Source organism: Pongo abelii, chromosome 6, assembly GCF_028885655.2.
Source record: "Pongo abelii isolate AG06213 chromosome 6, NHGRI_mPonAbe1-v2.0_pri, whole genome shotgun sequence".
Lineage (NCBI taxonomy): Eukaryota > Metazoa > Chordata > Mammalia > Primates > Hominidae > Pongo > Pongo abelii.
Genome location: NC_071991.2, coordinates 109,268,799 through 109,294,576, shown reverse-complemented (window position 1 = coordinate 109,294,576; position 25,778 = coordinate 109,268,799). Strand labels below are relative to the sequence as shown.

The window sequence follows — 25,778 nt, the reverse complement described above, 5'->3', positions numbered from 1 at the left end:
TAATTTCTCCTATTGACTGCTACAAGTCAATGAGAATACTGGGTAGTTCTCACCAAGCGTGAGAAATTTTTTTATGTTATAGATACTGCAAATTCACTACTACTCAACACTTTTATTGAAAACAAACTGGAACCAAAAACTAAGCTTTCTATCAGTTACTTAATTCAATCTACAAGTCATTGAAACATTGGTCCTGGATTAATTATTTCCTCAAAGTTTGTGATAATATGGGGGAAAGAACACTCACATATTACAAGTAGCAATGTATGCTGAATATATTTTAAGAGGAAAGTCTGGCATCTGTCAAAATTTCAAACTTGCATAACCTTTGGTCCAGCAATTTTCCCCCAAAATATACAACCAGTGGGCAAGAATATATGTACATAAAGCTGTTCATTGCAACATTACTGAAAAACTAAAGTCACAGTATATGTTCATTTATAAGGGAATGGCTAAAGAATGGCACATTCATATTTTGGAATATGATAAGCACAGTCCTTAAAAAAAAAAGGAAACAAATGTACTGACGTGGAAGGGTTTCTATGATAGACTGCTGAAAGAAAAAAGAAGGTTGCAGAACTTTCAGTTTATACAGATTTATCCCTTTTTATTATAAAAATCAAATCATAGGCCGGGCGCGGTGGCTTACGCCTGTAATCCCAGCACTTTGGGAGGCCGAGACGGGCGGATCACGAGGTCAGCAGATCGAGACCATCCTGGCTAACACGGTAAAACCCCGTCTCTACTAAAAATACAAAAAACTAGCCAGGCGTGTTGGCGGGCGCCTGTAGTCCCAGCTACTTGGGAGGCTGAGGCAGGAGAATGGCGTGAACCTGGGAGGCGGAGCTTGCAGTGAGCCGAGATCGCGCCACTGCACTCCAACCTGAGCAACAGAGGGAGACTCCGTCTCAATTAAAAAAAAAAAAAAAAAAAAAAAAAAAAATTCAAATCATACAAATGTGTGTCATATAAGAATGTTGGTTTAACAGAATACGGATTGTAGGATTAAAAAAAAAAAGAAGAAGAATATGTTGGAAAGAATATGTACCAAACTCTTACCACTTAATACTCGGGGAGTGGACTGTGAGGTGAAGGAATTTTCATTTTTTTTACTTCATACACTTCTGAATGGTTTGAAGTGCTTTTAAAAACTTTTAAACTTGTAAAATTTAAAAATAAATATTTTTAAATATTTTACATTTTTGAAAGGCATATCCTTTTTTTTTGTTTTGTTTTTGATACAGAGTCTTGCTCTGCCTCCCAGGCTGGAGTGCAGTGGTGGATCACGGCTCACCGCAACCTCCGCCTCCTGGGTTCAAGGGATTCTCATGCCTCAGCCTCCCGAGTAGCTGGGACTACAGGCATCCGCCACCACGCCAGGCTAATTTTTGTATTTTTAGTAGAGACGGGGTTTCACCATATTGGCCAGGCTGGTCTCGAACTCCTGACCTTGTGATCCACTCGCCTCGGCCTCCCAAAGTGCTGGTATTACAGGCGTGAGCCACCGTGCCCGGCCATTTTTAAGAATAAGTTAGACTGTGAGATAAATTCACCAAAGAGTGTATGTTTAGATCTTAAACTGGTAGCCCTCTGGAACTTTGAGAATCTAGGAAACCGTAACAGTCTGTTACCATCAGATAGCCCAATATATAACCAACCCAAAAATAAACTATTAGGGTGTTAAATTCAATATTTAACTCAGGAGACTACCAAAGATTTGTTTGGTAGAGGTACTAAAATAATTTCAGAGTAGGGAGTTCCACTGTTGGGAAGTGGGAAAAAAATGCACTTCAACTCTGTGCCGCTGAGGTAAATATTTAAGATATCAATTTAACTGTGAAAGCAAAAACAAATAAACGGAAAAACAAAGTCTCAACAGTCTGAGAACTATATTTAAGCCCCAAACCATGTTCATCAGAAAATGACAACTTGTGCTAAATTACACATCAAGACAAAAATGGGGTGGGGGGAATGGGGGAGGGATAGACTAAAGGTAAAAGAGTCCTAAACACAATCCACCTGCAGCTTTCAAAATTTGGTTTTTTATTCCTACAGTGGATCAGAGGACAACTTGAAAGTCAGGTACAGCCAAAGTTGTGATGATTTTCAAAACCCTTTTCAAATGTTCTTTGAAGCCACGAGTGCAAATTATCTATCACTTTCCTTTTCTTTCTCTAAGGACCCAGAGACTGGGAAGATCTCTCAGGTTCCACATACAAATCTGGAGAACACCCACAGCAGTTAACCATCTACAAGGAGGTTGTGAGATACACACACTTTCCCTTCTGAGGTCACCTCAGCCACAAACTGGGCAAATCTGTAGAGTGGACAGCAGTGACCACCAGTCTGCGACTGGAAATTCTCCAGAAGCTAAATAAAACACATCTGCGAGGTCAAACCAAGCAAACCGAGGCAGTGTACTGGTAAGGAAAAAGAGCTGCTAATCCCAAAGTTATAAACACACGCGCGCGAACCAGACCTGAACCAAACCCACTCAGCAGCTAGCGCAAAGCTGGGAGCTCCAAACCAGAAGACAAACGCTCAGGGAGCTTCCTCGGCGCAGGGGAAGGCCATTCCATGGCATTTTCTCCGCCATCCCCGGGCAGCCCCAACCAAGTAGCCGCCCCCGGCTCCAACCCATCCCGCTGGGCCACCACCCGTGGGGCCCAGTTGAACCCAGGTGGCCCCAGAGCTGAAGGGCTCCTAGGGTCAGACCACCGGTCCGTTGCACACCTGGTCATAGAGAAGGGAAGACACATCAGCCGCACCTCCGGGGCACCGTACTCACCCCCATAACCTACACCCCCGACTGTGCTGCAGCTCTCATCACGGTTTTCCTGCATTCGGGCGACAGCCCCCTGGGTCTTGGAAGCAGCCATTACCCGGCAGAGAAGAAAAGGGAGGGCCGCAGGGCGGGGCGGAGGCGGGGTGGCACCAATAGAAACGCTACTGGAGGCGAACTCACCGTCGACGTGGTGTTTCCTCCACACCTACGCCGCGCTCTGGACCAATAGGACGTAAGCAGTAAAACTGAATCCCCGCCCCGACAACAATTGCCGCGCCCACTTCCGGGATGGGGAGGCCTAGAACTACAATTCCCAGCGTGCTGCGGAGCCCTGGGACCGGAGGGCTGGACTAGGCGCTGGCGGGCGGGGGTGCGGCGGAGAGTGCCCCGGCGTGTTCGCTTAGTTCAGTGAATCAGAACAATGACTGCGCCGCCGGGTCCCCGGGAGCGCGTCGGAGGACTGTGAGCAGCCGCCGCCGGGAGAGCTGCGGGCGGCGCAGTGTCAACGCTGGGCTCGGGAGCCTCCAGCGCAGATCCTGCCCAGCGCCCGCAGCCCGCGCGAAGCCGCCGGGCTCCGGCACTGCAGCGCTGCTCGGGGACTGTGCATTGTTGTGAGCCGGAGAAGGGGCGCGGGGATTACAAAGCCTGAAGACCCCGGAGCCCCTTTAGCCATGTGGATACCTACGGAGCACGAGAAATACGGCGTGGGTAAGTCTCCGCGGGGCGAACTTTTATTCTGCTCTGGCCCGAGCGAGTGCGCATTTCTCGTCCTTGCCCCCGCGCCCTTCTCGCTCCGCTCGGTTGAAAATGCCTAATCCTGGCATCGCGCAGCGGGTACGGGGCTTTGCCGAGCCAGCTCCAAGGAGAGGGCTGCGCACCAGCCTCTCGTCCCGCACCGCCTGCTCGGCGCGTCCCGCACTGGTTCCCGAAGCGCCGGGACAGCTTGGGGGAGCGCGCGGCCGGCCCCCTAGCTTCGGGCTCTGCCTGCGGAGTTTGGAGTGGCGACTGGGCGTGTGTGTGTGTGTGTGTGTGTGTGTGTGTGTGTGTGTGTCAAGTTGGAAGAGGAGGCGAACGGGGTTTCTCTCCTTCCTTACCCTTCTTCCCCAAAGCGACAGGGAGCTGCAACGGTTCCTCTGGGTGGAGAGGGAGACAACAACACTCGGGCAGAGAGAACACCCCCAAAACAGTAGGGAGGCATAAACCCTTCCCTCTGGCTCGGATCGACATTCCCGGAGTGTGGAATGTGGCAGGGTCCTGGAGAGAGCCGCTCTGACAGGCTGAGCCCTCTCAGACCCTCCTCCCTCCCTGCGATCCCGGGTTTATGGGGTGTGTATGTTGCGGGGCGGGGGCACTGGTAAATTTCAACATCTGCGCCGCTCGGTTCTTTGGTCTTTGGAGAAGAACGGGTTTTTCAGCAGTGTTTTTACTTCTGGCCACCCTCTCGACCCCGGGTGAGCGCAGTGGGGGCGGTGTGGCGATACAGGGCTGCTGAGTGATAATGGGGAGGGGGATCGGAAAGCCTGGTTCTTGGGGGCAGGGAGATAGCTTTTAGGAAAGCATACCCTGACACTGGCGTTCGGAGAAAAAGGAACAGGATAGCGCTCGCTGTTCTGTGTAAAGGTGAACAACAAAGGACATTAATGTTGACTGATGAATACGGGAGTCTCCCTTCCTTTTCCTCCTCCCATTTCAGGCGGGTTACAGTTCCCGTTTTTGTTGTTTGATTTCAGCTGGGTCGCCCCTTGACGGTTACTCCTTTTAGGGTTGAGACTATTAAGAAGCCAGGCTCTCCGACAAGCCTGCAGCCGGCCAAATGCAATTATAACCTCCCAGAAGGTCTAACAGAAAGCATTATGGAATTTACTAACACTCTTTATTTCCTATAATGCCCTGTTCTGCCGACTGGTGTACTTTGTGTGTGTGTTTTTTTAAAAATTGAGGACAGGTCTAGTGATTTAGATGATGTGTAGATATCTGCTTATGTTCTAAATTCATTTTTCTGCAATTTAAAAAATCTGGAAAGCCTTCCCAGGGAGTCGTAGTCCGAGGGGATTTTTGTGTTTTTTTTTCTCCCAACTTTGCCTGGGGATAGGACTTTGGGGTCCATTGAAAGGACTGTAGGATTCAACAAAGTCATTTCCACATTTCACATTAGCTTCCATTCTGGATTGTGACTGATTAGCAAGACAATAGTTTGACCTGAACCCACCTTTGGGAAAGGTTTCCAGCTTTCTCTCCTTCAAAGTGTCAGGGGAGTCTTTGCCAGCCTCTTTACTGGCAAGGAGTAGATGTTAGTAGTTGTTATTTTCCTTCTCCTCACTCTCCTCTTTTTTGGGAGGTAGATTAACCCTTGCTAGGGAAAAGATAGTCCCTTTGCTGGACTGGTGAGGGACCAGAGGGCATCGCCTCCTAAGCGGCTTTAACACTCAGTGCAGGAAGCTCAGATCCATCCGGGCAAAACTGTCCTGCTTGGAGTCGATCCCAGATGTTGCTTTCTTCCAAGTGTTAAATTATACAGATTATGGATGGGATTTATTTTCTTGATTTCTTCATGTGCCAGGTCACAGCTGGGGTGCTGGTATCGATTAGTTCCTCTCTTGCCTTTCTTTACAAGCTGTGGGCAGAGGCTTAAAAACCACTCTGGGATTTCCTGGAATGGCAAACCGGATATTATCAGTCAAATGTTTTGGGCTGCAGCAGACACCTCGGTTTTGGGTGGTTGTGATTTGATTGCAGAGTAGGGGAGGCAGAAGGGTGTGCTCACAATTGAGAAAAAGAGGTTGAATGAGATGAAGGACGAGAGCAGAGAGAGGGTCTTTTGCCCCAAATTACTGCTGTTGTTCCAATATCACATGTGCCAGAATGTTAATTAACGTTTATTATTAATTTTTGAGCATTTGGATTGTGGAATGCTTAGCTGTTTTTTAGAATCCATCTGTTAGGCGTGTGTGTGCGTGTGTGTGTGTAGTGAAATTTTTGCTAGGATACTTATGTGTGGACTTTATTTTTCACCATGGAGAGCGCTGTTTGTAGCTGCTTATATTGCAAGTTGTTTGTTTTTTCTTTTAACCTTGGTTAATGTTTGTGTTTTTCTCATGTAGTTCTTACAGATGTTAAAGAAAAGATCTTTTGGGCACAGATCTTTGTTACCAGGTGTAGTAGTAATTTAGTTTCTTCATTCTTTGAAATAAATCAGTCTTTGTAACAGAATATGTGACGTTTTAGTATAAATTATATATTTCTGCAAAGGTGCTTTTTATATACCCTCATTTATGTATGAGATAATTATGCTTTTATATACTTATGATTAAATTTCAAGCAGCATACTGTAAACATGGGTAAAATTACTTAAATTTTATATCTGTAATTAAATGTATCGGAGATGGAAATTCTTTTTCATATCTGATGTATAGGCACTGTCCCATTTAATGAATGATTAAATTCATTAAAACAACGAATACTCAGTCATAAGTGTTCTGATTTTAGGAAAAGGTATAGTGATGAAGTTATAGTTCTGAGGAACAGGGAACCTTGTCTTTTAGAAATCATGTTAAGAGGCACAGTGATAGGCAATTTCACCTTAGGAGATTCTAGTTAGCTCTTGATTCCGGGCTAGACACTGCTGCCAGCTGTGTAACCTTAGGTAAATCACTTAGCCTTTCTGGGTCCCAGCGTCTGGGGCAAGTGTTAACTAAAGCCTTTCCTGGTACTAATTTTGTAGAGCTCTTCCAACTGTGTTCTTTGGTTAGAAAAACATCTTCATTGTGTTGAGACTGCTATGACAGAGACACTTTTGTTGTGACATATCTCACCTGGTTTTTAAATAAGATCAGAGGTAAGCAAACGCTACCTGGCAAGCTGCCAGAACTGAGGTGCTGGTTCCTCTCTTTCTCAATTTGTTTGATTTTCTCTGTCTAGCAGGAGCTCCATGGGCAGTGACTGAAGCATTTTGTTTGTTTTTTAAATGTATTTTCCTTGACAAATAATAATTATATATCTTTTAAGTTTTCTTTTTTTTTTTTTTTTAATTTAGAGACAGGGTTTTGCTCTGTTGCCCAGGCTGGAGTGCAGTGGCTGTTCATAGGCGCCATCATAGTGCACTATAGCCTATAGCCTCAAGCTCCTGGTTGAGCGCCTCAAGCAATACTCCCACCTAAGCCTCCTGAGTAACTGGGATTACTGACATGCACCTTCTCACCCAGCTGTATATATTTATGGTGTACAGTGTGATATTTTGATGTACATTTACAGTTGGAGTGATTAAATCAGGCTATTAACAATTACACCTCATGTAATTACCATTTTTGTGGTGTAAAAAACATTTAAAATCCATTCTAGCACTTTTGAAGTATACAATGCATTGTTATTTATTGTATCTCCATTCTGTGGATATCACCTCACATCTGTTAGAATGGCTGTATAAAGACAATGAAAGGTAACAAGTATTGGTGAGAGTGCAGAGTAAAGGGAACCCTGTGTACTTGTTAGTGGGAATGTAAATTAATACAGCTGTTATGTAAAACAGCATGGAGGACCTTCAGTGAACTAAAAATAGAATTACCATATGATCTGGCAATTCCACTGCTTGGTATATATTCACAGGAATTGAAATCAGTATGCTGAAGAAATTATCTGCTATCCCATGTTCATTGAAGCAGTTCTCAAAATGTCTGAGATATGAAAGCAACCTAAGTGTCCATCATCAGATGAATGGGTAAAGAGAATGTCGTATGTATACACAATGGAATATTATATAGTCTTGAAAAAGGGGAAAATCCTGTCATTTTCAGTAATGTGGAGGATATTATAGTAAATGAAGTAAGTGTAAGTCTGGCACAGAAAGATAAGTACTGCATGATCTTGCTTACATATGGAATCTAAAGAAGTTTACTTCATAAATATAGAGATTAAAGTGATGGTTGCCAGAGTCTGGGGGAAGAGGGTGGTTGGGGAAAGTGGAGATGATGATCAAAGTGTACAAAGTTTCAGTGAGACAGGGGGAACATGCTTTAGTGATCTATTGCGCAGAATGGTGACTAAAGCATTCTTGATCGCATACTCACCAATTTCCTCAGATTACCTCTACCTCCTGCATGTCCTCATCTGTTAGCATACCTCCCATTCCTCCCCCCGCCCCACCCCGCCTTAAAGTGGTGGGAATTATTCACAGAGAAAGCTAAGACCTTTGCAGATATATTTTTGCGTTCATTTGTCCAACAGGCTTCTATGCACAGATTCACAGATGAGTCATGGCATCTTCCTGAGCTGAAGGCTGCACCCCTCAAACCTAGCCAGATGTTTTACATGTGTGAGCTTAGTTAAGCTTGACAGGAGAACATGGGCTGGATTGATTGGTGCAGAAAATCCATGAACCTTATAAGAAACAAAACTCAGAACAAGCTGATCTGAAGTCACAGTGTCATTTAAAAAATAAATTGTATGGTGCGAGTATCACTCAGTCATCACATAAATTCCTGTCTTCTATTTTTCTTGAAGGGATTTTTGAACTCATCTGGGTAGGAATCATGTTCCTTTTTAAAGCCCCTTCTATGTTGGTGGAAGATGCCCCTTCTCGTATTCATACAGGATAGTTAGGTGTCATTCACCTTAGAAAGGTGCTTTAATGATAGCATATGTGTGTGAGAGAGCGTAATAAGGATGTGTTTCCTTTACTCTTAGTTTTTTGTAGTTTCTTAGCTAACAGTTTCTTAAAGTGTTTTCTATTAGTGGTCCCATGGTGTATCTATATAGCATGTAAAGCTAAACAATAATGTGCTGCTTGGGATTGTTTGTGACATTTAGAGCCGGACACAGGATTCTAAACTTTAAGTGGGAATAGAAGAGGAATGATTTATACCTCCCAGTAAAGTACCACCGAAGGGCCATACAGACAGTGGGGTGGCAGCTCATGTTCTTGATCTGGCCTCCTATGGGAATGGCCTATAAAAATGTTCCCCTCTTTTGGTCATTCTCCTAAGTGACAGTTATTCACAAGGTCCCTGAAGCCACATAGAGATGCTGCCCTTCCTCTATGGTCTTGTTTTTTTTTTTAGAGGCTGTTATGGTAGCTAGTACAAAGGAGATTATAAAAATTTCAAGAAATTTAGGGTTTCCTATCTCTAGCTCTATTCTTTTCCGAAAGGAGACAACATTTTCTGAGTTATATTTGATACAATATGTCTATGTTTCTATCATAGTGACTTCATGCTGTGAGTGTATACATCAGAGAAACATTAAACTCTAATGAAACCCTTCTAAAACGCTGTAACTATAACACAGTAATACAATGTTTTACTTAAAAAGTGAAATTATTTTATCTGAGTCTACCCTTTGAAGTTGAATGTAATTTCTATTTAAGAGATGAGAAAACAGTTTCATAGAGATTAAGTGACTTACTCTAGATTAGTAGCTTTTAATCTTGTTTGACTATTACCCATAAGAAATATAGTTAATTTCCTGACCTAGTATATATATATAAATATCCCCCAGTACCACCCCACACACATATAATTGAAACAGCACTTGCTTATACTCTATGTAATGTTCTATTCTTTTTCATTAAAAAAAATACTCGTCACTAAATTGACTTATTAATGGGTCCTGACCCACAGTTTGAAAAACACTGCTTTAAATGCTACATTTGTGATACCAGAAGGACTGCAACTCACATCTTACTGGGTTTCTCTGAAGTTCCTTTCATGACATTGGCAAGGAGTTGATGGTGGTGGTGGTTGTTGTCTTTGATAGTCGGATATGTGGGTTTATTTTAACAAAGAATTTAATTATCCTTTTTTCCTTCAATGTAAGTCAAAGTCTGTCTTCTGTAGTATTTCTTATTAAAGATGGAACAAATATTTAAAGCCATCACATGCATTGCGTAAGTTTTCTCTTTTAGTACTTGTATGTCTTCCTACAAGGACCTTTTTGACAAGGATTACATAATGACCAATATTAGACTCTCCTATATCATGTCCTTTGACAACACTCTCTGGTCACTATAACAGAAGAATAAAGATAATGGGTTTACTGAGGTACTTTGCCAGTTGTAGGTTTACCACTCACTATTCTTTTGTACCTTTTTTTATGTTGCTGATCATTATTAGAAAGACAAGGCAACTTGTATAACTTGTTTTATTAAAAAAGTGAACTATGCTTATTTGGCTAGAGTATATAAGACAAAAAAATAAGGAATTAAAGTTCCCCAAGCCTAGCTTCATTTAAGCAACTTAAACTTACTTAAGGAACAACTCTTGGACTCTCTGGCATTTAAAAAAAATTGTGCCACGATGACATTGGGTAACTACTAAGTAAATAAAAATCATCAAAAAAGTGGAATGCCTTTGGTAACGAAACTGCAGCAAAACTGATATGCAGTACCCTGAGGAATGTATGGTAATCATGATCCTTTTGGAAACTTTTATATAACTTTTATTGGAAACTGCAATATAAAATAGCATTTACGGAGCACTTGCTACACGTCAAGCACAGTTCTAAGAGCTTGTCTTATATTGTCATTAATTCTCATGATACCTCATGAGGGAGGATTCGGTTATCACTCATATTTCACAGGAAATTGAGTCATAGAGGGATTAAGTAACTTGTTTAAGATCATACTGTAAATGGTGGAGCTAGGATTGGAACCTAAGTTGTCTTGCATAGAAACTGTTCTCTTAGCCATTACGCCACGTTACCTAGTATGACAGTGGTTAGCAGAAGTTTGAATCAGTAATCCCACCCCTTAAAGTTTATGTGACAAAAAAAACAATAGCAACAAAACACTTTATGCACAGAGTTGTCCCTTGCCGTGTTGTCTGTGAAACAACTTACATGACCGTGTAGTCGTTAAATCAGTTTTGGTTATGAGCACGTTGGAGCATCAGACAATCATGAAATGAAATATTTTCATAAACAACACTATTTCAAAAATATATTCCAGGTATCTAGTGTTAAATGAAAAAAGAAGAGTAAATATAGACTATGATTAGAGCTACATAAAATGTGTAGCCTATAGAGAAGAGGCAGTCGATGCACAGATGAGAACAATTTTTTTGTTAGAATATGTGGATTATCAGTAAATTCTTTTTTAAAAAATCTCTGTTTGGAAATATGAGCAGTATTGAATTTTAAATTACACATTGTTATTTATGAAGGAAGAGGTGACATAAAAATGAGCAAAGAGAGGCATTGCAGTAACTGAGGTGAGAGATAAGTCCATGAATCAGCTTAGCAGTCATTGTCAGGTGAAGTGTGAATAGATCTGAGAGATATTTAGGAAATGAAAGCAACAGGTTTGGTCATCAGATATGAGGAGTTAAAGTAAGGAAGAAGTTTAGGATGTTGTCTTAGTTCAGGATACTATAACAAATATAGACTGGATAGTTTAAACAAAAGAAATTTGTTTCTCACAGTTCTGCAGGCTAGAAAGTCCAAGATCAAGGTGCTGGCTGAGTCAGTTCCTGGTGAGGGCCTTCTTCCTGGTTTGCAGGTGGACATCTTCTTGCTGTATCTTCATGTGGGTAGGGAGAAGTGGTCATGGGGAGGAAAGGAAGCAAGCTTTCTCTCATCTCTTCTTATAAGGGCACTAATCCCATCACGAAGGCTCCCCTTCATGGCCTAATTACCTCCCCAAGTCCCCCATCTCCAAATACTATCACACTGAGAATTACAGTTTCAATATGTGAATTTTGGGGGGATATAAACGTGATTTATAGCAGATGTCTTCCTGTTTTTGGCTTGGGTGCCTGGATGAATACAGGTGCCATTCAACAAAAGAACCAATTTTTTTTTTTTTTTCTAGGCAGGTCAGGCTTATGTAAGATGAAGATTTTTGTTTGGCCACCTTGAGTTTGAGATACCTGCAATTTTTGAGATACCTGCAAAACATTCAGGTGATGAGATCTAGTAGAAAGTGAGTCTGCAGCAAAAAAGAGAAGTTCTGTGCTGAAGAGTGTGATTAAAGATTGTTTGGCTTAGGAGTGAAGGCTGAAGTAATGGGTCTAAATGAGACTTCGCTAATTGCTTTGACTTTGATTATGTAGTCTGCCTGTTCATTCTAAGTTTTAACATGACAGACCCCAAATTTCAAACAGCAGTCATCTCGAGGCATTTTATTAATATGGATACAAAGGATTCTCAAGTGAGAAATATTAGCTGTCCATTTAGAGTTGGTAGTAAGCTACATTTTATGGTCTTTTCTTGCTTCCCTCTAAGGGCATTGCCTGGCTAAAGCATTAGTTATTTCTATGTCTGTGACAGTTTTCTCCCAAACAAATATTTCATGCCAGATTGTGCACGTTTGTGAGATTTCCCAATAAGGATGTTGAAAAACAGAGTGCACGAATAATATTTCAATGAACAAGATTTATACATCCCTGAAACAGCATTTAAGAACACGGACACATCTAAAAATGGAAAAATGCTTCAATATATAAAGCAATAGATTTGTACATACAGTTTTTTTTTTTTTTTTTTTTTTTTTGGTAAATATGTAATACCTCTTAGGAACCACAAGAATTCTTAAAGTTATGCTATGGCACTCCTGAAAAATAAGTGATTTAAAGGAAGGAATTCTAGCTTATGATGACACTAGGTTCCCTTCCCCTCATGTAGGCTCTCCTAACTAATCAGTGAAATAACAATAAATTCACAGAAAGAGGCAAACATTAATAATATTGAAAACTAAGTCTGACAGAAAGTCTGTTGGCAAAATTCACATGAAATTTCCCTAAGGCAGGTGGAACTGGTTGAAGAAAACCACTGTTTTCTTGGTTTTCAGTGGTACGGCGTGGTGATTATAGTTAATAATAATGTATACTTGAAATTTGCTAAGAGAATATGTTTAAGTATTCTCACCATAGGAAAAAAAGGGAACTGTGTGAGGTGCTAGATATGTTAGTTTGATTGTGGTAATCATTTCACAATGTATGTATGTATATTTAAGGTGATATAAACATCAGTTTGTACAACTTAAATATATACAATTTGTATTAGTTAACAATACCTCAATAAAGCTGGATTAAAAACAGAAAAAATCCTATTGGTGGCTTCTTTTGGCTTCCCCTTATTAAACAGAGAGGCCTCAATGACTGGAAAGATGACAGGAAGACCCATTGCCCCTTCCCCACTCTCTGTCACCAGCTTGGAGACCAGGTCAATACGTCCAACTTGGAGCACACCATTTACTGCCGGAAGCATCTGTAATCCTTCTCTTTTCACCCCATCTTTCTAATTCTGTTGAGAGATGACCACTCTCAGAAACGAGCAGGACAGGAAGGTGGGTAGGTGGGTGGAAAGGGGTCTATAGAAGATGCCACTTCACCATTGAGAAGTGTACCGTGGTCTTCATAAGGACAGTGATTTCGTAGTTGCCTTCAAAGTATTGCAATAACAAAGCTTACTGGATAGTGTAGTTTTTCTGGCAGGGTATTGGTGACAGAGAAGGAGGTAGGGGGATAAGAGATGATTTCATCTGAATTGCCCTAAAACCGTGGTACATGGTATATAATAACTTACAACTGGGAACCTGGCTTGGAGCTGTACACATCAACTAGCCTTGAACGCAGATCTGAAAGTGGAATTGAACCCATACCTTTATTTTTAGCTCAGTCCTTCGCATTGTAGAGAGGTTCCAGGTAGCCTTAATCAGTGATCACATTTGCATCTCTATGGAAGACGGAAAGCAACTAAATCTGGACAGGCATCTGTCACTTAACAATGAATGAAAACATGGCTGTTTCTCAAGAAAACGGGAGAGTGAGGAAGAGGGGAGAGCATGACATTTACATGGGAGGCTTTTGGAAACTACTAACACATATGTATTTGTTCTCCTCCCCCATTTGTGTCCCCTCTGAGTGTACCAGAGAGAGAAGGTTGGTGGGAGGGTGGTTGGTGGGAACCCTTCTGGATATGAAATTTGGAAGTTTTCCTGGTTGAATTTGCTAACAACTTATCTCCCAAGTTATGAAACATTTTCCTAAACCAAGAAATTTGCTGTTTATTCGACTATCAATTGGACATTAACCAAAAATTTCTCCCTGAAGTCTTTAAGCAGAAACGTGGAGATTTGGTTCTATGTCTTATTTTTTTTTTTCTCCAAAATGGAATAATCTCATCCGTTGTTGGCAACCAGAAGTAGGCAGGTTTGGGAACGTGGGGATGCATGTACATAAGGCAACCGAAAATAGCCCCAAATGAGATCCTGGATGAAACATTATTCACTTCCTGGGGAGAGGAGAGAACCTGTTCTCCATTCTCCTCTGGTAGCCAAAGTTGGTTGAGGAGCTTGTGAAGCTGCCTTGATAACAGGCTCAGGGGTTAGCCAGGGTCTCAAAGAAATAGGAAAACCCAAAACATCAACAGGCAGTTCTGTAAAGAATGAAGAGAGAAGAAACCTCTGAGGTTTTCTCCAGTAGTCTGGATGAAAAACATTAAGAATAAGATCTGAGGATTCCTAAAAAATTGCACACATAGTAAAGGTTTGCCCCTTCTCCAATTTGTTTGCTAGTTTGTTTATTTTTTGAGATGGAGTCTCACTCTGTCGCCCAGGCTGGAGTGCAGTGGCACAATTTTGGCTCACTGCAACCTCTGCCTCCCAGGTTCAAGTGATTCTCCTGTCTCAGCCTCCCGAGTAGCTGGGATTATAGGCACCCACCACTGTGCCCAGCAAAGTTTTGTATTTTTAGTAGAGACGGGGTTTCACCATGTTGGCCAGGCTGGTCTCGAACTCCTGACCTCAGGTGATCTGCCCACCTTAGCCTCCCAAAGGGCTGGAATTACAGGTGTGAGCCACTGTGCCCGGCCTCCAGTTTGTTTTTTTAGGAGAACTGTATTTGTATTAATTATATGTAAAATCTCCTTTAATACTCTCATCCATAGTTATAGAAATTGATTCAGAAGACTAAATATTTATGTTCTTTGCCCCAGGTTAGGTGATATTATGTATACACTATGTAGAAATTATTGCAATGAGTTTTAAAATGGGAAAATACTTATCAGAGGTGAAGAATTGGCATACACATTACCTGTAATGTTCTTACAACCAATTGTTATAATTGAGGAGATGGCTTATTTTTAATTTCATACTTTCTGGTAATTTCTTAAATTAGCATGAATTTCTTTTATAATCAGAAAATAATGATGTAAGTTCTTCTATAAGCCAAACATTATTTCCTTTGTGGGGGTTCCTTTCAGGATTAGAGGTTGGACTGGTAGAAGTTGAGTCTGGACAGCCTGAATTTAGTTTGTCATTTATGTGCAGAAAGTACTCTGTTTCAAAATTTTAGAGTAGCTTTCCTTGTTATACCAGTTTGACTGCCTGTGATGTCACTGCTGTGTTTATTTTCCAGTAACCACAGTGAAGATGTGCTTTCATATAGCTGTGGGGTCTAAGTCTTTGAAAGGGAGCTCTAATTGCTCTTTTAATTTGTTGAAACAGCTTCAGATGAATTCACCTAAGGTAAAAATTCTGTTCTCTCCATGAAATGTTTGCTTAGAAGACTGATGTTGGTGTCACTGCTCACTTTTCCTTTGTTCTATAAACTCTGTCCTGTTGGACTATGGACCCAGGGATAATTTGTGCAGGACAGACCTTTCAACATAGAGAGTCAACAATTTGAAGAGGTTTTATTTAGCAATTACAGAATAATAGGAATAATCGCTTATTTATGGGTGCTATAAACTGAATGTTTGTATTCCTCCAAAATTCGTATGTTGAAGCCCTAACTCCCAATATGGATATATATGGAGTAAGGAGGTTACTAAGATTAAATGAGGTCATAAGGGTGGGGCCCTGATCTGACGGGATTTGTGTCTTTATAAGAAGAGATCCTGGAGAGCTCACATGCTCTCTTCATAGGTAGCATGAGAAAGGGCCATGTGAGGATGCAGCAAGAAGGTGGCAGTCTGCAAGCCAGGAAGAGAGTCCTCACCAGGAACTAGTCCTGCCAGACCTTGATTTGGGACTTCCGTCCTTCAGACCACCGAGCCTGTGGTACTTTATATGGCCGCCCAAGCAGAAGGATTAAAGACATTTTAGGGATTGTAGGAAGAGGGATATAAAAAAAAATAGAAGCAGGATCCTTGACCTCACTGTAATCAATGTAGTTAGTGTTGGCCCTCTCTGTGGTTTGAGATCTGACTCCCCAGGCCCACCTCTGGAGGCACAGACTTAATTGAGCTAGACTTTGTTTTTTGTTTTTGTTTTTTTTTTAAGACATGGTCTGGCTGTGTCGCTCAGGCTGGAATGCAGTGGTGTGATCATGGCTCACTGCAGCCTTGATCTCTTAGGCTGAAGTGATCCTCCTGCCTCAGCCTTCTAAGTATTTGGGACTATAGGCATGCACCACCACACCTGGCTATTTTTATTTTCATTTTTTGTAGAGACAGGGTCTCACTATTTTGCTCAGGCTGGTCTTGAACTTCTGAGCTCAAGTGATCCTCCTGCCTTGGCCTCTCAAAGTGCTAGGATTACAAGTGTAAATGACCGCACCTATTTGAGTTAGATTTTTTGATGGTAGATATCGACTACTAACTCCAGGTATCTGTTTATTTGAATAATGGCATTTTTGCAAAGTTGCTCACATTGTCTTGAGTTGTCACATCACTTTGGGTGCCTTCAAAGCAACCAAAAGAGGTAGAGTCTTGAGATACTTCATTTCTTTTTGCTACGGTTTCTTATAAAAACTTAGGGTGACAGGTTTACTCATGTAGGTTAGCATTTTTAAAAAGTAGATGGAAGTTTTATTATATGAAACTTTGGTTTGGGGCATTGGGTTAGGAGTACTTTGTTTTTGAAAGTCCTGGCTGTTGAATATCAGGTCCCTGAAGAGAATGGAGCAATATTGGGAGGAATTTCTTTTCTTTTTCTACTATCCTTAAGTATGTGTTTCCTGAGAGTAGCTAGTACATTCCTCTAAAGATTTACTTGTTGCATTTTTTTTTTCTTAGTGACAAGCATAAGGGCATATTTTACGACATGTTGGTAGAAAAACTTCTGTTGGGTGATTATTTATGGTATATGCCTATGATGTATAAGGCAATATACTAGCTTGATAAGCATCCAAAAAGATATAGAACTGGATGACTGGACAAGTGAAGGAGCTAGAAATGTTTCATAGTTTTATCTCGTTTACTTTGAACAACATTTCTTCAAGATAGATGTTACCCTGATTTTTTTTTTTAAATACACAGTAAGGGAGTACATAAAGTATCACAGATAAATCAGTGTGAAAGTTAAGACAGATATTTCCCCTTCAAGCTTTAAAATGAAAATAAGGACTTGGGATGGTGATGATATTATTCACTTGTGCACCTGAAGAAACAGCCCTGAGGAGGAAAGAGTGTCTCATATCCTGGAAGACTCAGAACTTCTACAAAAGAATAGAAGTTTCATATTGAGATACTTCCCATAGGAGTGAGTCACCGGCTGCTAAGATCGCCCAAGATAAACAGCTGAGTGGAATCACATTTTAAATATCTGGAAAACCTTCTTCCTCTTCCTTTTGGGTAATTTCCACCTCCTCCCCCTCCCCTCCCCCTTGTCCCCTCTTATTCCTGTCACCTGACTGATGTTAAGTATCTTGGAAAATGGTTTATCTTTTTTTGTCTGTGATTCCTTCTAAGACTGGGCAGAGGAAGAAAGATGGATTTAGGATTGATTCTTCTCCTTCAAGAGATTTTGGGAAGGATAAATAGAAACTGTAGTATATAATTATATATATATATGCACACTATATATATACACACACAAACACAAACACTGTATATATACTATATTTAAATTATACTATGTTTAAGTTATATACTATATAATATATAATATTTAAGTATACTTATATATAATTATAATATATATTATATAAATATATATAGTATGTAATATTATATAGTATATAATTTAAATATATCCATATTTAAATTACAGAAAAATAAGAGTGGGCAGGCAGAGGAAAACCCAACTTTAGGATGAATGCTTACCAAGGGCTGGGCCTGTGTGATTGGCCCCGTGCACATACTGCAGCCTTACAGCAGACCTAGAGAGGGCCAGTAATTTGTTGCAGGGGACCCACCTGTGAAGGGCTGAGATTCAGGCACTCATCTGTCCCAGCCTGAAGCATGTGGTCCCTTCATGGTATCACACCTTTGTACATAAGACCTAGGGCCAGAATCTGGAGGCACAGCCCCAGGCTTTGGGGTTCTATGGGCAGAGCTGAAGAAATTGCTCACTATACTTTACTTTTTAAATAAGATACTAGTGTTAATACCAGTATTATGTGAAATAAGTCCCCATGTTGTCTTTTTACTCTAGCATTGGTCTGTGGTGGTGATGGTCGTCAGTGTGCTGACTGCTGGTGGGTGGGGGTGTGGGGCACAGTGGTGACAGAGGAGCGACTAGGTGCCTCAGGAGATGGGGATGGGTACTAGAGGGGTGGGGAGAAATAGGCAAATGGGAGCCAAGGACCAAACAGTGCTGAGTGACGTGAAGGGAATAAATGTGTGCGTCTTTGAGTGAGGATGGACCAGGAGCAGGGAGGAACCCTGGAGTGAAAATAAAATTCATGGCTGGTGTGATGGCTCACACTTGTCCCAGCTACTTGGGAGGCTGAGGCAGGAGGGTCGCTTGAGCCCTGGAGTTTGAGGCTGCAGTGAGCTATGATCCCACCTGTGACTAGCTACTGCACTCTAGCCTGGGCAACATAGTGAGGCCCTGTCTCAAACAAATAAACTAAACAAAACAAGAAACCTGCAGTAACAGGGTTGCCTAGAAGGTAGGGGGCTAGAAAAAAGGGAGGATTCCCATTCATTGGAGGAGCAAGAGAAACCCTGAGCTCTGAGGCTTGTGGTTCTGATATTGGAAGCCCTTGCTCTACTGGGACCTGGGGCTTCACATTCTGCGTCATCTATGCTCAGAAAAGCCCTGTCCTACCTGTCCAAGGAGCTGGTATGCTCCTTGGTGTGCTTAATAGGTACCTCTTTGGTCTGAATTACTGCTGTAGTCTTCTAATCTTTCTCCTTTTCTGCATTCTCCTTTCTCTAGTACATGCTTTGGACTTAAGCCACAAGTGACCTTTTTCATAAAGCAAATTTGTTGATGTAGTTCACTTGTAAAAAACAAAATCTTTAATTTTTTTTTTTTTTTTTGCAGTCAGGATAGAGTCCAAAGTCATTTTATGGTACACAAGTTCCCTCCTAAATCAGCCCCTGTCTGCAGTCTCATCCTGTGCCGGGCAATTCTTTCTCTCATACTCTGTCCTCCATCCTACGGAACCACTGGCTCCTCAGAGATGCCAGGCTACTTGAGGACTGTTGCCTCTGCAACTGCTGAAATCCTTCCTGAGCTGACCATCCACCTCCTGCTTCTTTACCTGGAAAACCTAACTGCAATGTCTCTTCTTTGAGAGTGTCTGTTTCTTTCTACTCCTCCTGGTAGAGGACTGCTCTACCTCTGTTCCTGCTCTGTGCCCTGCAGCTGCCTCTCTCAGGGCGTTTGCTACTGCTGTTTTGAAACTGTCTGACTTTGCTACAGTCTAGGGAAGCCCTTGAGGCCAGAGATGCTGTGTTGTTCAGCTTTGATTTCTCTAGAGGGTAACACAGAGCTAAACTGTAGTAAGTTCAGTAAGTGTTGAATCAATGAATGAATGGGTTCCTTGGATAAGGGAGAAAGCCCAAAGCTCAGCGTGTTGCAGTTATTTGTTACATTTATATACAAGGTTGTCCAGGATGTATAATCCAGGCTTTGTTGAGTGGATGAGGGTAACCTGACTGGGGCCTGGCAACCCCTCGACATCCCAAAGTATTGACACAGAGGAAAACAAGTGTTTGTGAGAGAAGTGATAGAATTTGTCAAAAGTATATGAAATTAGTTACATAAAATCTGAGACATACATTGTGGTTCTGTTTGTCCTGTGACTATGTAAAATTGCCATTGAAAAAACCCAGAAAGCTGGGCATGGTGGCTCATGCCTGTAATCCCAGCACTTTGGGAGGCTGAAGCAGGTGGATTGCTTGAGCCCAGGAGTTTGAGACCAGTCTGGGCAATATAGAGACCCTATCTCAAAAAAAAAAAAAAAAAAAAAAAACCCCAGACAGAGAATAAAAACAAGAAGGCTAGGCTGCTATGTCATGAAGAAAGCTACCACCAACCTCTGAATTTCAGTGAAGATAGGACTGTATTATTTTTATTGTACCCTCTGCTCTTAATATAACATTTGCTACATAATAAATTGTAACATATAATAAAAATGTACATGTTATTTGAGTCAGTGTGTGCAGGTATAAATTTTTAATAGGGTATTTACATCTGAAGTCTTTACAACAGCATATGACTGCTAGACTCCTTTTAAATGCCAGAAGATACTCAGATACATCTGCTTGTCATATCCTCTGGCCACCATGTAATGGTCAGTTGTAGAAAATCTTTGGCCAGTACTGGATCTTAGGCATTTTTACTGCTTCCTGCAAGTTTGGGGTGCTTTTCCAACCTTTTAGTGATTGCATTTTATAACAAAAATTTTCTACCACTGTTTTTTTTTTTTTCTCCAGAATAAGAGTATCCTGAGATAGCAAGGCAAGCTGTTATCGAAAGACAGAAACAAAACTCCTACCAAATATGCAATTAGCCATTGGTGAGAAACAGCATTTTCACTCCACAGCATAACCAACACAAAATATAGAAATATATGGCATGCTGAAGAAATACACTACAATTGTTATTTATAGCTTCCCATTTAAAATTTTTGTTTTCATTAGAATAGGCTTATTCACTAGAACATTGTGTTGACAGTGATCTGTCACACACGTGGATGGTATGCTCTGCATATGGTGGCTGGATTTTGGGATGTCTTAGCTGGGAAGAAGGATACCCTCTTTCTCATTTACAGTGGTGTGACATGAGCTACCAGGAACCCTCATCATTGTCTTACTGACTTGATACTGAGAAAATATAAATTCAGAAAGATAAAATAAGTTTAGTAGGATAAAATGCTGCTTTTATATGATGAGGCTGTATATAAGCATTTATTCGAACAACAACAACAACACCCTTTACTGTGAAAACCAAGGTTTGAAAACCACTGACTTAAAATGAGGCTGGAGTATTGCATGTGAATTCTGTTACAAAAAGGTTTGAAGTTACTACCTAGATTTTCCTAATGAACTGACATCCTTCTACTTTAAGTGGTGGTGGGGAAATCTTCTGGATTGGGGGATATGAATTGTCATGGAATTATTGCATGTTCCAGACACGTATGCCATGCAGCGCAGTTTGCACCACTGATGTAATAAAGCTCTTCATATCTGAAAAACATTTGTTTGATATCATCATTCTAAAGTACCTAGTTGAAAGGGTTAACTCCAGTTTATCTTATGAAAGAGGCCAGGATTCTAATTTTGGTTCTTTCACAACTGTATGAACTCAGGCAAAGCATTTATCTTCTTAGGGCCTCAGCTGTGAAAGACAGTTGGATGAGGTGATTTCCAAGTTACCTTGAAATTATAGAATTCATTGTAAGTTCGAGAGTCTCTTGGGCACTCTGACTAGATGTCATTGGAACTGTCTGAAATATTCTCTATCTGAAATGTTTTGGTTTGTGTTCGGGTAACTGAAGGTGAAGTGTATGAGATATTTACTGTTTGTGCTGGTCTCTTCTACCAGACAGTTTACTGCATTTGCAGCATTATGTGTTATCTTGAAGCTCTTGGGCAATTCCCTATAGTGTTTGGTTCTGTTAATTTTGGTAAGTATTTGATAAATATTGTATAAAACCACTCTACTTCCCTAAGTCTTTCTGTCCTTAACAGGGAATTGCCAGAGCTATTAAGTTATTTAAATAAATTAACTAAACCCTATATTCGATTTTTGAGTCACATGGTACCAGTTCAAAGAAAACATTGGTTAAAGGGTTCATATTTGGAAATAACTTATTTTTTCTGAAAGGCTTCTTTTCTTTTTCAGTGAAAAAAAGGGATGAAAATATAATATTGCACTTAGCTGTCAGTTGGAAAATAATCATTTTAGGTCTCATTCTACATCCAAATTATAGCACTCACTGACCATACTGTGCAAAATTGGTCAGATTCCATCGACTGGTTGCATTTACTCCACTAATTGGAAAAAATTACGACTATTAATTGTTGTGACACAAGGCAGAATGTCATCATGGCATGACATTCTTATTTTCCATCTGAGAAGTGGTGGCTTCTGAGCGCAAAAGCACACTCTCCTACTTTCGCTTGCCATTTTTTTTTTGGGTTTGGTTATAGTTCTCTGTAGTAAATCAGACAAAGACTTGTAAAAAGTGGAGGATGGAGAGGCAGAGCAAGAAAGTGTTCCTTCATTTTTATTCCCCAGAAACAGCTGTGAAAATGAAAATGGGATAGGGAGAGAAGAAAAACATCATAAGAGAAGGAAATGTGGTTGTTGCACAGACAAAGACATTTGAAATTATTTGCATGTAGACAATTGATGGAGATAATGTCTTTTTGGGCATAAGGACTTCAAAATGACTGGACTCTGAAGTTTTATTTTTTTTCCCTCCTAGATTAACTCAGAAGAGAAATGTTTTCAGCAATTTGCCAGGATTTCCTATGAGGATAATAATTTTCTAGTTATAGAAGTAATTATGGTTGTAACACATGAGTTATTTTGCTATTGAGTTTTGTAATTTCTTAGTGTTTCAGTATACTTAAAATTTATTTGGGCAATTGCATTTCTTAAGGAGGATTGAAAAGAAAAAGGTAACTGATAAATGCTAGTCTATCTCATGCTTGGCTTTTGAAAATATTTCTGGTTTTTATTTTTCTCTCTAGGTATCAGTATTAATGGCTTAAAAAAAAGAGAAACAAAAGTGTTTAATTAGTGGTTTATTCTTCCTCCCTGGACCATCTATTTTTAATAGCCATGGCATATTTGCTGGGTGACTTTTGTTTGTCTAATAAATAAGCAACTTCTTTTATATGTCCCTGAAATTTTGTTACCCTCCAAATAGAGTTCTTATAGTACTCTAAAGGAGAACTGACATGTTTTGTTTTAATGTTTCCCAATAGGAAAATTATGTGGCATATCTGGTGACTATTAGGTCCAAATGCAGTGGTTTCTCTGTGGGTGTCTTAGTAAGGACAATGAGAGATTCTTTAATTTCCATTTCTACCTCAGTACTAATATTAATTTGATTTCAAATTGTTAATGCTACCATATTTTGTGATGATACAGACTACTATAAGCGGTACCTTGTTTTATAATAATAGTAAACCTTTACTGAACTCTTACTAGGTGTCAGGCCCTATGCCAAGGTCATACATGCATCATTTCATTCCATGCTCATGACAACTACATGATATGAGTACTATTCTTATCCACCTTTTTACTAGTGAGAAATTTAGGAACAGAAATGTTCTAGAACCTGTCCAGGATCACAAGGAAATTGAGTTGTGGAACTCTGATTTGTTTTCAGATTCTGAAGCCTGGTTTCTTAGTCAGTATGTTGTAGTGTCTCCCCAGTCATGTCTTCATTGCTCTTTGTTTTGCTTGGGGTGGCAGTATGGGAATAAGGGGTATCTGTTACCATAAAGCTAAGCAACTGACAAAATTCATAGTAAGTATTGAAGCACAGGTTTCCTCTTCTGAGACCAAGCAACTCCACTGGGATGCAGGGGTGCAAGGTGGCTGTTGGTGCAGAGCCAGGGCTAAAGTTTGGGCAACCTGGGATCTTGAAACCTCTGCTTGGTCTGCTTCCAATGGAGATCCCCCGAGGATGTCCCAGTGAAGTTGCCCCCTGGCCTAGCCCAGCACTTGCAGAACTCATCAGAAGGTAGTGTGTGAGACTTAGCCAAGCATGGTGTGCTTCCAGAAGGCTGGGGCTTCAGCTGTCAGCCGTAAGTGTGCAGCTGTGATAAAGTGACTCTTACCTCAGCTGCAGCCAGTGATGGCAGGCACCTTCCCACCTGGCAGTAGTTGCCAGCTGATCTATAAAAGACTGGATTCCGCTTAGGAAAGGTAGTTTAGGACTGTGCATTCATTGGTGTGGGAAGGAGCAGATAGTGAGAATGGAACACGTTAAGTAGAGACCTGCCTGTCCTTTAGAGATGGATCTGTGGCAGTACAAGGGAGAGCTAATTATAACACCATTGTGTCCCTCAAATGTTGTGGTCAGACTATTGAAGGTGTCTTTTATTTCAAGTGAACTTCTTCTTTTTTTTTTTTAACTGAGGGTGACCCACGTTCTGACTTCCTTTTGAAGTCATCAGGCCTCATAAACAGAATCAGACTTGAATGCTTAAGTCATCCCTTTCCTGTTTGTAGAATACTACCCTATTCCACTTTTTCCTGTTTGGATGCTTTCTTACTTGCCCTGTTTAATCCTTTTAACTCTTATGAGGTAGACAGAGAGGGTTGTTCCTGTATTCATGATGAGACAGTTAAGACACAGCAAATTAAGTGACCAGTGCTGTTTGTTTGAAGAACTTAGTTTATTCTTCTTTGTACTTATTTTCCACATTTGCAGAACTGTGACCATCCTCCACATAATTTATAGTCCATACCAAGTAGTGGATCAAATGAGCTCCTGCCAGGCAGTCACCAGCTTCCGATGAGAACAGCAGCATGCAGCCTGCACTTCAGTGCTGCACTCCCAAGACCAGCTATGGCCCCCACACTGCCAGTGCTGTGAGTAACAGGTGCTCTGTAGTTCAGTATTATTGGTTTCCTATAGATTCTTTATTTTTTAAATAGCCCATGTCAGTTTCTTTCTTTTAAGTGTGGAAAGGGTCCTAAGCTTTAGTTTCCTGTTCTGTAAACAGGGATGATACTCTTTGCCTTGTTTATCTACCATGTAATTATTATGATCAAGTGAGATTATTTTTGTGAAGCCATGTAAACTATAAAGTGCTTTCCGAGCATGAGGAATTACTGTGGATGACCTTGAGTTTCACGTGGAGGTCAGGAGCAGTTAAAATAGTTGGTTGTGATACCATCCATAATCTCTTTTCTCAACACCCTCTGCAAGCTCTAGGGGGGATTGTAGGGGTCACACAGGTGTTATTGCTAGAAAATGAAAGAGCAGAAAGGCTTCTCAAGCCCACTGAGAAGGACTTAGCTCACACTCTGGGAACCAGTGTCCAAGGCGTGTGACCATAGGAACAGAGACTCTCTGTCAGGAAGGAGTCACCAGCTGACTCCAAGGCCCGGGGTTTTTATGAGGAGAGTCAGTGCCATCCTGCATGGAACCAGTCAAAAGGAGGTTAGTAGCCTGTACCTTTTGCTCCAAAAGGAAAAAAAAGAAAAATGAATGACAAGTTGCAGAATATGCACTATTAAACCTCAGATAAGTTAGAGTTAGCCAAAGGACTAGACTGTAATGCCCATTGGTGAGGGCGGGGTGGAGACTACAGCTCTGCGCTGTGAAGAAGTTGCCCAAAGCAGCACCTACAAGAGGTGCCTGCAGATCATACAGAGGGGTGCGTTTGGGAAAACTTGACCCTGCCCAGTTATATTAGCAAGTGGTGTTCACCTGTGTGGCTGTGTGTGTGTAGTTTTCACTGATGTATGAGTTCCTGCTTTGTGCCAGGCACTGTGCTAGGTGCTAGGTCTACATTGGAGTGTGGAGGGTTTTCAGATCTCACAAAGCTTAGAAACTCATGCATCTGTTAAATACAGGTCTGTGCATTAGGCATGTGCAGTGTGCTATGGGCACAGAGATGAAGAGTGAATTCCAAAGAACTCAAACCTGTGTGGAGAAGTCAGAGAAAGGGTCACTAATAATGGTCCTAGGAGAGGCAGGGTGGTGTGGTAAAAGTCTGCACAGAGGAAGGGGCCCTCAAACCTGGGCAGGTGCGTGCATCCTGGAGAAGATGATACCTGAATTGAGTTGAGAAGGTACTGTAGGAATTAACTAGGTGAAAGAAATTGGAGAGGGCATTCCTGGATAAAGAAACAGCAAAAGCAAAGGCAAGGAAGCCTAAAGGCTTTCAGGAGTGGCTGGGAAACTGCACATGGATTACT

General features: G+C 41.1%; 2 protein-coding genes across 8 annotated transcripts in view; one reads left to right on the top strand and one right to left on the bottom strand.

The window, feature by feature from the left end:
* The window catches only part of ZNF277 (zinc finger protein 277), a 150,045-nt gene extending 147,088 nt beyond the window's left edge, over positions 1–2,957 (bottom strand). The window contains exon 1 of one of the 2 annotated variants that reach the window (XM_002818354.5): positions 2,789–2,957. In XM_002818354.5, the coding sequence (XP_002818400.2) occupies positions 2,789–2,879 (91 nt within the window). In that variant the 5' untranslated portion in view covers positions 2,880–2,957. Of the gene's footprint in view, positions 1–2,733 lie in introns of both variants that reach the window. The other variant, XM_054559686.2, reaches the window with a different exon arrangement.
* Positions 1–25,778, top strand: part of DOCK4 (dedicator of cytokinesis 4) — a 525,542-nt gene that overhangs the window by 36,115 nt on the left and 463,649 nt on the right. For 4 of the 6 annotated variants that reach the window (XM_054559685.2, XM_054559682.2, XM_054559684.2 and 1 more), the window contains exon 1: positions 3,510–4,236. In XM_054559685.2, the coding sequence (XP_054415660.1) occupies positions 4,107–4,236 (130 nt within the window). In that variant the 5' untranslated portion in view covers positions 3,510–4,106. The other 2 variants (XM_054559683.1, XM_024249890.3) reach the window with 1 other exon arrangement.